Source organism: Pleurodeles waltl, chromosome 4_2 (genome assembly GCF_031143425.1).
Source record: "Pleurodeles waltl isolate 20211129_DDA chromosome 4_2, aPleWal1.hap1.20221129, whole genome shotgun sequence".
Taxonomy (NCBI): domain Eukaryota; kingdom Metazoa; phylum Chordata; class Amphibia; order Caudata; family Salamandridae; genus Pleurodeles; species Pleurodeles waltl.
Window position 1 is genome coordinate 341,683,356 of NC_090443.1, and position 11,755 is coordinate 341,695,110.

General features: G+C 45.7%; 1 protein-coding gene across 4 annotated transcripts in view; it reads right to left on the reverse strand.

The window, feature by feature from the left end:
• The window catches only part of HMGXB4 (HMG-box containing 4), a 110,412-nt gene that overhangs the window by 21,839 nt on the left and 76,818 nt on the right, over positions 1–11,755 (reverse strand). For 3 of the 4 annotated variants that reach the window (XM_069231396.1, XM_069231397.1, XM_069231394.1), the window contains one exon: positions 1,847–2,016. In XM_069231396.1, coding sequence (XP_069087497.1) covers positions 1,847–2,016 — 170 coding nt within the window. The remainder of the gene's footprint in view (positions 1–1,846; positions 2,017–11,755) is intronic. The other variant, XM_069231395.1, reaches the window with a different exon arrangement.

Here is an 11,755-nt window from a genome sequence, read left to right on the forward strand (position 1 = left end):
ATGGGTAAAATGCCTGCTGCAAAGAGCGTGAATCATGCAACGAACAGTACTTTATGTGCACAAAACAGTGGTTAACAGTTTTTGTCACAGAGATTTTTTTGTTATTGTACAGTTCATAAGTTACAATTGTAATCTGGCACAGTGAGCTATGAACTGCCATCAAAGAGCTGCATGCAAACTGCATGGCACAAATTAGAAAGTTATGTTTTTTCCCAGTCTTTTATTTTCCTTATGCTGCTAAAAGAAGTTTGATTGCATAGAAATGCATTCTTATTATTAAAGTCAGCGCTAACCACTGCGTTATTGCTCTGAATCCTGGGTTTGTGCTTCTCCTGACCAAACACGTTTGGAAAATACCTACCAGTGTGGATGACGTGAATCCGACACCTTGTAGTCCACTGTAAAGTGGTCCGACACCCTACACTGGGATGAGAGGTGCTATAACACAAATGAATTACATGTAACAAGGGGCTATGAGAGATGAAAGGCCCTTATGGTTTTACTTCCTTTCCCTACAACATATTTATGTGGAAAAGCTTTCTCAGATCCTATGTACCTAAAAAATCAAAACAGAAATCGCGTGTGAAATATAGAATCTCACCCGAGGATTCAGCTTTCCTAAATAAAACCAAACATTGAAAAGTTAGTCGCTGAGATGCAAAGTCAACCTTCCCATTAAGATTTTTCGATTTTTGCATATTTTTTAAATAATTAAGGCCCTCATTACAAGCTTGGCCGCTGAGCGGCTGCCTATGCTGCCGCAAACCCGCCGGCCTCATTACAGCATCCCCGCTGGGCCGGCTGGGATGTCGGCCATAACACTGCAGCCGGCTCCTGATGTAGCTGGCGGTGTTGCGGCCGTGAGAAGGGTGCAGCTGCACTCGTCGCGCTTTTCACTGTCTGCTGTGAAGACAGTGAAAAGCAGGGTGGGGCTGTGCCTGGGGCTACCTGCACTGCCCATGCCAAGTTTATGGGCAGTGCAGGGGCCCCCAGGGGCCCCGCGACTCCCCTTCTTGCCAGCCTTTCCATGGCGGTCTCTACCGCCATGGACAGGCTGGCGGGAAGGGGAGTCATAATCCCCAGGGCAGCAGGTCCCGGTCAAAATATGGTGATTTGTACCGCCAGCCTGTTGGCGGTACGATCGCCAAAACAACCCTGGCGGTCTTTGACCGCCAGGGTTGTAATGAGGGCCTATATCTTTAGTAATTCAAGTATTTGTTTGCTGTGTATTTGTTTGTTTATTTTTTTTTGCGAATTACTGTTTTAATATTTGAAATTTAAATCGTACAAATTGCTTGGGGGTCCCCGGCTTCCCCAGTAATGATCCGGTGGTGGAGTCAAAAGGCTTGGAACCACTGTTCGGGAGGGTGCTATTGTCTGATTGGCCAAAGTTTGTAGTTTGGTACATTTTGAAAAGGGGCAAAGAAAGGCTATGAAGACAATGGTCTATTATAATGATGCACATTGCTTTATAATGGTACAGTGGGACTCCCACTTTGACGACAGGGAATGATTCAAGCATATGAATCTATGAAAGATCCAATACTGGAGAAACTCTTTTTACAATTTCCAAAAAAGCATAAATATCTAGAATCTTAAAAATGTGACTTATTATTCTCCCATGCATGCCAAAACAGCTGTCAAATGTATTCTCAATGATAATGTAACTTATTTGTCAGTAAACTGACAAGATATTTGATACTAACTCTCTCAGCAGATAGACTTATATGCTGCCCTACCACCAACTAACTGATAAACCGTCCCTACCCAACTTCCAAATGTATCCCCCTTCCTCGAACACTAGATCACCAATTTCAGCCATAAGCTTGCCCACCTCAAACCGTACCTCACCCACCTCGGTTTCCAGCAGCCTGTGCCCGATCAGGCTCATGGACTCTCCGAGGAGCTGTAGATGAGCAGCCACGTCAATTGGCTGCGTCTCCGGGACCTTCACAGGAGAGGAGGAGAGTGCCAGTAAGCTAGAGGGGGACTTCTTGTGAGGGGATGTGGAGGAACCTGGAGAGAGAGAGAGAAAAAAAAAGAGTGAGAGAGATGTGGATGATTGGGATAAAGGATGAAAGAAAGTCACAAAATCTATGCTGGGTGGATGGTGCTTTTTGGATAACACAGCATTCAACTGTCTGAGATATGTTTATTTCCTCACTTGGCCTCCTTCAGAAAAGTTACGTGGGTAAGTGTGGTTGCAGGTGTGTATCTGTCAGGTCTTGAAAAGGCTCTATCAAGAGTTGTTATCTGTATTAATCACACATAGAGCCTGTATGTAATGAAAAGTAATTCAGAGTCCCTTGCTCCTTGTTGATCCAAGCACAGAAAGCCTATGCATTGCCCAGATTTTATATATATGTATATATATATATATATATATATATACACACACACACACACACACACACACACACACACACACACACACACACACACACACACACATATATATATATATATTCACTTAAAAAAACCAAAGGTTACAGTGACTTTATAGTTAGGTTCTGGATTTACCCGCACAAAATTAAGCAGTTATAGTTAGAGTTATTGTAAGTAACTATAGCTTGCGGACTAAGGTAACTATAACTTGCACCCCCCCATGCAGTTTTTTAATCAATAATTTGATTTTCATTGATATATTTATTGATGTTATCAAAGTTGTCATGAGTGCTGTAATATCTGGGGTAATTAGCAGTGCATGGCGAGAGCACGAGTTATAGTTACCTTAGGGCACGAGTTATAGTTACCTTAGGCCACAAGTTATAGTTACTCGAAATAACTAACTGTTACTGCTGAATTTCTCTGGTTTTGTGCGAATAAATTCACAACCTAACTATAACGTCCCTGTAACCTGTTTTTTTTTTTTAATGAACAACTAACGTTTTTTTCCTAACTATAACGTCCCTTTAACCTTTGATATTTACAGTGAATTTCTATGATTTTCTTAATGTAAAGTAATTTTCATTACTATACCTTAATCCAACCACCGCCAACCCACTATAACCACCTAGACCTCTCTGGGTGTGAGAATAGATGTGAGAGGGTGTCTATGGGTGATAGAGGGGCTGTGAAAGTGTGCTTATGGGTGTAAGAGTGGGTGTGAAAGGGTCTATGTGGAGGTGACAGTGTGTGATTGTGCTCCAATGGATGAAAGATGCATTCTCCTCCACAAAGGATTTCAGATCGTTTTTCAATATGCATTGCATTGTAAACACACTTGCTTTGCTTTCGCCAAGCCCAGGAGTTAGGATCATCTGTCCTTTCCAGAAGCGGAGCTTCAACTGAGCCACCTTCTACTTTATATTTGTAAGTGCTTCCTGTTGAGGTTTCATTTCTGTGAAATGAGCATCATGGCCAGAACGGAAGCTCGCCTGCTCATTTATCCAACAAGACTCCACAGTTTTGCATAAAATGTCTATCCAACTGGAGCACTTTCTACTGGGTAGTTAGCAAGTGCTACTTTGTTGGTTGAAGGTCCACTGTTGGGGAGTGGGGCCAATTTCGGCTCTGGGGAACCCATCCTCGGGGCCCAATACAATTCAATGTGGGGGAGAGGCTGCGTGGACCCCTCCTCGGGCCGATCTTGGCCCGGGGGACCCCATCCCTTGGACCTTGAATAAATTGAGGAGGGGAGCCAAGTGGTCCCGGTTAATTTCAGCCCCAGGGACCCCATCCTCCAAGGCCTGGCCATCTCTCCTGGGTGCCCACGAGGGCACCCAGTGTGCAATGGGACCGTGGGAGAGCCTCAAAGTCCCTGCGGTCCCAGCTGGCTCCCTGCCTCCTGGGGGGCCCAGCAGTGCTGTAATGGACAGGCATCTGCTAAAGATGCAGCTCCCTGTCTGTGACAGCAATAATTTCTTCTGTTTCTAGCAAGCAAGAGCGGTTTGACAGCTCTCGCTTGCTGGAACCAGAGTGTTTGCTGTGACTAGGCGGTGTAGTAATCTGGCCTGGTGTGTGGTGGACAGCCATGGTGTTATCACCCTCCACCACGTCCAGGTATCCCCTATCAGTGAAGTGTAGGCAGTGTCTAGGAAGTCAGGGCTCTCTAGAAGTAGCTGTGGATGAGCAGCCAAGACTTATCTATGAGATATGCAAAGCTATAGTCACACAGCACTATCACACATGAAAGAACCACACAGTGTAACAAAAATAAAGGTACTTTATTATGGTAACACAAAAACTAGAATACTATTAGGCAGTCCCCGCAACTGGAGGAAAGTAAACACAGTATGTATATACACAATAGCAATCTGTAAGGAGCATAAAAACAGAAAACATTGGCAAAAGTGTTAGAAACCAGAGTAGCCCATAGGGGAAGGCCAAACCATATAATAAATGAGTGGAATGTGAGATACAGTCCCCCACCCAAGGATGTGGAACCGTTAGAGGGGAGCTGGAGGAACTAGGAACCCCAAGAGGTGAGTACCAGAGTGACCCTCAGTGACCAGGAGAGCAGAGTTAAGTACCTGGTTTTCCCCAAAAACAACAGGAGCAATTAGGAAAAGCATTGTGCAAGACCCAGACAGATAGATTCTAGCAGAAGAGGACCTGCAAAGGAAGGCGACCAAGTCCAGTTCGTGATGGAGTGTCCAGTTGTGGCAGGAGTGTCAGAAAGAAGTGCTGGGGCCACACGAAGCCTGAAGATCACTTGGATGAGAAGCCAACAAGTCTTGGTAGCTGCAAGAGTCGCGGTGCACAGAGGTACTATCCTGCAAGGAGAGGAAAGGACTTGCCGTATCCTAAGTTAGACAGCTGGCAGAGAGGACCAAGGGGTCCACTCCAGACCACCACATGTGATGCAGGATTCATGTAGTTCCGGAGGAGAGCAGATCCAAGCAGCCGATCGTTGTTGCAGTTGGCGCCTGCAGATGCAAGGGAGTGACTCTTTTACTGCAAGGGAGATTCATTCTTACTTCTTGGTGCAGGCTGACGTCTTGCCTACCTCAGAGGATGCACAGCCGGGGAATGTTGCAGTTGCTGAAAGGAGCTGCAGAAACAATGTTGCAAAGCAGAGTCATCGCTGAAATTGCAGATTGTTGGTTCCTGAAGAGTCCAGTTGCGGTTCCAGTGGCTAGAAGATTAAGTAAACGATGCAGAGGAGTCCTGCTGGGATCTTGCACGTCGAATCGGAGGACCCACCCAAGAGGGAGATCCTAAATAGCCCTAAAAGGGGGTTTGGTCACCTGCAAGGTGACCACCTACCAGGAGGGGGCTGTGACATCACCTACCTGACTTGGCCACTCAGATGATCCCAGGGGCCTCTGCCCATCTTGGTTTTAAGATGGTAGAATCAAGAGGCTACCTGAAGGAGTTCTGGGCATCACCCCTGAGGTGGTGATGGACAGGAAAGTGGTCACTCCCCTTTTCCTTTGGCCAGTTTCGCGCCAGAGCAGGGACTGGGGGTCTCTGGAATGCATCAAACCACTTTATGCAAGGAGGGGACCAAATGTTCCCTTCAAAGCATCCCAGTGGCTTGGGAAGGGTACCCCATCCAAGCCATGTAAGGAAAATGTCACTTACCCAGTGTACATCTGTTCGTGGCATTAGTCGCTGCAGATTCACATGCTGTGCATAGTCCGCCGTCTGGTGTTGGGCTCGGAGTGTTACAAGTTGTTTTTCTTCGAAGAAGTCTTTTGGAGTCACGAGACCGAGGGACTCCTCCCACTTCGGTTCCATTGCGCATGGGCGTCAACTCCATCTTAGATTGTTTTCCCCGCAGAGGGTGAGGTAGGAGTTGTGTATGCTAGTAATAGTGCCCATGCAATGGAATGAATACGTATGTACCAAATGAAGGTTAAAGTAATATATTTACAAATGTACAAATGTTGAAGATATACTTCCAAACGGCTACAGGCTCCCGGGGAGGCGGGTGGGCGCATGTGACTCTGCAGCGACTAATGCCACGAACAGATGTACACTGGGTAAGTGACATTTTCCGTTCGGTGGCATGTGTAGCTGCAGAGACACATGCTGTGCATAGACTAGCAAGCAGTTATCTCCCCAAAAGCGGTGGTTCAGCCTGTAGGAGTGGAAGTAGTTTGAAATAAAGTTCTTAGTACGGCTTGTCCTACTGTGGCTTGTTGTGCAGATAACACATCTACACAGTAGTGTTTAGTAAATGTATGAGGCGTAGACCATGTTGCCGCCTTACATATTTCGTTCATTGGAATATTTCCTAGAAAGGCCATAGTAGCACCTTTCTTTCTGGTTGAGTGTGCCTTTGGTGTAATAGGCAGCTCTCTCTTTGCTTTAAGATAGCAGGTTTGGATGCACCTAACTATCCATCTGGCAATACCTTGTTTTGAAATTGGATTTCCTGTATGAGGTTTTTGAAAGGCAATAAATAGTTGTTTTGTCTTTCTAATTACTTTTGTTCCGTCAATGTAGTACATTAGTGCTCTTTTGATGTCTAATGTATGTAGTGCTCTTTCAGCTATTGAATCTGGCTGTGGGAAGAACACTGGTAATTCTACTGTTTGATTTAAGTGGAACGGTGAGATAACCTTTGGTAAGAATTTTGGATTTGTTCTTAGAACTACTTTATTCTTGTGTATTTGAATAAATGGTTCTTGTATGGTAAACGCCTGTATTTCACTTACTCTTCTTAGAGATGTGATGGCAATGAGAAATGCAACTTTCCACGTTAAGTATTGCATTTCACAAGAATGCATGGGTTCGAAAGGTGGACCCATGAGCCTTGTTAAGACAATGTTGAGGTTCCATGAAGGAACAGGTGGTGTTCTTGGTGGTATAATTCTCTTTAGGCCTTCCATAAACGCTTTAATGACAGGTATTCTAAACAGGGAAGTTGAATGAGTAATCTGCAGGTAAGCAGATATTGCGGCGAGATGTATCTTTATGGAAGAGAAAGCTAGATTGGATTTTTGCAAATGTAGTAAATATCCTACTACATCTTTTGGAGACGCATGCAATGGATGAATTTGCTCATTATGGCAGTAAAAAACAAATCTTTTCCATTTACTTGCATAGCAGTGTCTAGTGGAAGGTTTTCTAGCTTGTTGTATGACCTCCATACATTCTTGTGTGAGGTCTAAGTGTCCAAATTCTAGGATTTCAGGAGCCAAATTGCTAGATTCAGCGATGCTGGGTTTGGATGCCTGATCTGTTGTTTGTGTTGTGTTAACAGATCTGGTCTGTTGGGTAGTTTGACATGAGGTACTACTGACAGGTCTAGTAGTGTCGTATACCAAGGTTGTCTTGTCCATGTTGGTGCTATTAGTATGAGTTTGAGTTTGTTTTGACTCAATCTGTTTACTAGATATGGAAGGAGAGGGAGAGGGGGAAAAGCGTACGCAAATATCCCTGACCAATTCATCCATAGAGCATTGCCTTGGGAGTACCTGTGTGGGTACCTGGATGCGAAGTTTTGGCATTTTGCGTTTTCTTTTGTTGCAAATAGATCTATTTGAGGTGTTCCCCAAATTTGAAAGTAAGTGTTCAGTATTTGGGGGTGAATTTCCCATTCGTGGATTTGTTGGTGATCCCGAGAGAGATTGTCTGCTAGTTGGTTCTGGATCCCTGGAATAAATTATGCTATTAGGCGAATATGGTTGTGAATTGCCCAATGCCATATTTTTTGTGTTAGGAGACACAACTGTGTCGAGTGTGTGTCCCCCTGTTTGTTTAAATAATACATTGTCGTCATGTTGTCTGTTTTGACAAGAATGTATTTGTGGGTTATCATGGGTTGGAATGCTTTCAACGCTAGAAATACTGCTAACAGTTCTAAGTGATTTATGTGAAACTTTCTTTGATGTATGTCCCATTGTCCTTGGATGCTGTGTTGATTGAGGTGTGCTCCCCACCCTGTCATGGAAGCATCCGTTGTTATAACGTATGTTGGCACTGGGTCTTGGAAAGGCCGCCCTTTGTTTAAATTTGTACTGTTCCACCATAGAAGCGAGATGTATGTTTGGCGGTCTATCAACACCAGATCTAGAAGTTGACCCTGTGCCTGTGACCATTGTGATGCTAGGCACTGTTGTAAGGGCCGCATGTGCAACCTTGCGTATGGGACAATGGCTATGCATGAAGACATCATGCCTAGTAGTTTTAATACTATTTTTGCTTGTATCTTTTGTGTTGGATACATGGTCTGTATTAACTTGTGAAATGTTTGAACCCTTTGTGGACTTGGAGTGGCTATCCCTTTTGTTGTGTTGATTGTCGCTCCTAAGTATTGCTGTGTTTGACACGGCAAAAGGTGTGACTTTGCATAGTTGATGGAGAAACCCAGCTTGTGAAGGATTTGTATAACATAATTTGTGTGATGTGAAAACTTTGTTAGCGTGTTGGTTTTGATTAACCAATCGTCTAAGTAAGGGAACACGTGTATTTGCTGCCTTCTGATATGTGCAGCTACTACTGCTAGGCATTTTGTAAAGACTCTTGGCGCAGTTGTTATTCCGAATGGCAACACTTTGAATTGGTAATGTATTCCTTTGAATACGAACCTTAGGTATTTCCTGTGCGAAGGATGTATCGGTATATGGAAATACGCATCTTTTAGATCTAATGTTGTCATGTAGTCTTGCTGTTTGAGCAGTGGGATTACGTCTTGTAATGTGACCATGTGAAAGTGGTCTGATTTGATGTAGGTGTTTAGTGTTCTGAGATCTAGTATTGGTCTTAGAGTTTTGTCTTTTTTTGGTATTAGAAAGTACAGTGAGTAAACTCCTGTGTTCTTTTGATGACGTGGTACCAGTTCTATTGCGTCCTTTTGCAGCAATGCTTGAACTTCTAGTCCTAGAAGGTCTATATGCTGTTTTGACATATTGTGTGTTTTCGGTGGGACTTTTGGAGGGAGTTGGAGAAATTCTATGCAATAACCATGTTGGATAATTGCTAAGACCCAAGTGTCTGTTGTTATTTCCTCCCAAGATTTGTAGAACTGGCTTAGTCTTCCCCCCACTAGTGTTGTGTGAAGGGGTTGTGTGACTTGTGAGTCACTGTTTATTTTGAGGGGTTTTGGGACCTTGAAATTTTCCCCGGTTTCTTGGGAATTGGCCCCCTCTGTATTGTCCCCGAAAACCTCCCCTTTGATATTGTCCCTGGTAGGTAGGTGGTCTTGTTTGTGAGGTGCTGGTTTCTGTGGGTTGACCTCAAAACCCTCCCCTAAAAGTTGTTTTACGAAATGTGCCAAATGTGCCTCTGCTCTGCGGGGAGTAGAGTGCGCCCATGGCTTTGGCTGTATCGGTGTCCTTTTTTAATTTTTCAATTGCAGTGTCGACCTCCGGCCCAAACAATTGCTGTTCATTAAACGGCATATTGAGCACAGCCTGTTGTATTTCGGGTTTGAACCCAGATGTGCGCAGCCATGCGTGCCTCCTTATCGTGACTGCAGTATTTATTGTCCTTGCAGCTGTATCCGCTGCATCCATGGAAGACCGTATCTGATTGTTCGAGATACTTTGTCCCTCTTCCACCACCTGTTGCGCTCGTTTTTGGAACTCTTTGGGGAGGTGTTCGATGAGATGTTGCATCTCATCCCAATGAGCCCTATCGTATCTCGCCAGGAGTGCTTGCGAGTTGGCGATGCGCCACTGATTTGCCGCTTGTGCTGCAACCCTTTTTCCCGCTGCATCAAATTTGCGGCTCTCCTTGTCCGGAGGTGGTGCGTCGCCTGATGTATGCGAGTTGGCTCTTTTACGAGCTGCCCCCACAACTACTGAGTCTGGTGTCAGTTGTGATGTAATAAAAACAGGGTCTGTGGGCGGAGCCTTGTATTTTTTCTCCACCCTTGGAGTTACGGCTCTGCTTTTAACTGGCTCTTGAAATATTTGTTTTGAGTGCCTTAGCATTCCTGGAAGCATAGGAAGGCTTTGATAATGGCTATGGGTGGAGGACCGGGTGTTAAAGAGGAAGTCATCCTCAATAGGCTCCGAATGTAGCGAGACATTATGGAATTCGGCTGCCCTAGCTACCACCTGTGCATATGATGTACTGTCCTCAGGTGGTGACGGTTTAGTTGGGTACGACTCTGGGCTATTGTCCGATACTGGAGCGTCGTAGAGGTCCCATGCATCCTGATCATCCTGGCTCATTGTGGTATGAGCTGGTGAGTGTGTTAATGGTGGAGTTTGTGCCGGTGATGCATGAGTTGATGGTGGTGGAGAGGGTGGTGGGGTTACCTTCTTTACCACCTTCGCTTGTGGTTGCTTGTCTCCTTGCTGGAAGTCAAGTTTCCTTTTCCTTTTGATTGGGGGAAGAGTGCTAATCTTCCCTGTATCCTTTTGAATAAAGATCCGCTTTTGCGTGTGATCTGGCTCAATTGTTTGTAATTCCTCCTCAAATCTGTGTTTTTTTAGTTGAGAGGACAGTCCCTGTTCCTCTGAGTAGGAACCAGTTTTCGGTTCGGTTACCGGGCGTTTCGGCACCGAAACCGTGTCCCTGGATTTTTTCGGCTCCAACAAGATCTTTTGTCTTTTCGGCGTCGTGCCCTCTCGGTGCCGACCAACTTCGGTGCCGCTGTGTCGGTGCCAAATTTTTTCTGCGTCACTCTCTCGGTCCCGAGATTGCTGCGTGCCTTTATCTCGACCGGAGTCGGATGACTTCGACAGCAGCTCGCCCTTTTTCGGTGCCGTTGGACGGTCACCTACTTTCCGGGTTAAGCCATGGCCTGTTGGCGGTGGCGTCCCCTGGGCTTTGTCAGTCTTTTCGTGTGATTTTTGTTTCGACGTCTTACTCACGGTTGGTTGTACTTCGACGTCGAATTCTTCGGAATCCGACTCGTGGATGGAGAAAGATTCTTCTTCCTCCTCCTCGAACCGTTGTTGTCCTGTCGGCGTGGACGCCATCTGCAACCTCCTGGCTCTTCGGTCTCTGAGCGTTTTCCTCGACCGAAACGCGCGACAGGCTTCGCACGTATCCTCCTTGTGCTCGGGGGACAGGCACAAGTTACAGACCAAATGTTGATCCGTATAAGGATATTTATTATGGCATTTAGGACAGAATCGTAACAGGGTCCGTTCCATCAGTCTCGATGTTGCACGCGGTCAGGCCGACCAGGCCCCGACGGATGATCGAAATTACCCCGAAGGGCTACCGAAGCTCTACAAGATTCGGTGTCGATTTGTTCTAACTACCCCGATACCGAACGAAACAATACCGACGAAGTTTCCGAGATTCTGACTAACTTTCCGACCCGAAACACGGAGCGAAAAGGAACACGTCCGAACCCGACGGCGGAAAGAAAACAATCTAAGATGGAGTCGACGCCCATGCGCAATGGAACCGAAGTGGGAGGAGTCCCTCGGTCTCGTGACTCGAAAAGACTTCTTCGAAGAAAAACAACTTGTAACACTCCGAGCCCAACACCAGACGGCGGACTATGCACAGCATGTGTATCTGCAGCTACACATGCCACCGAACCACCTATTTCCAAGGAGAGAGGGTGTTGCCCCCCTCTCCCACAGAATATCCTTTGTTCTGCCTTCCCCTGCTTGAGCTGGTCAAGCAGCAGGAGGGCAGAACCCTGTCTGTGGGGTGGCAGCAGCACGGGCTGCCCGGAAACCCCCAAAAGACTGGTAGGAGCAATAACGGGGATCCTCTAAGGAACCCCCAAGTGCATGGAATCATACAACCAATACTAGCAACAGTATTGAGGTCTGATTCCGAAATGTTTGATACCAAATATGCCCAGGTTCAGAGTTACCAATTATGTAGCTGGACACAGGTAAAATGGTAAAAGGTGTCCAGTACACAGGTAAAATGGGTTCCCCTGCACTTA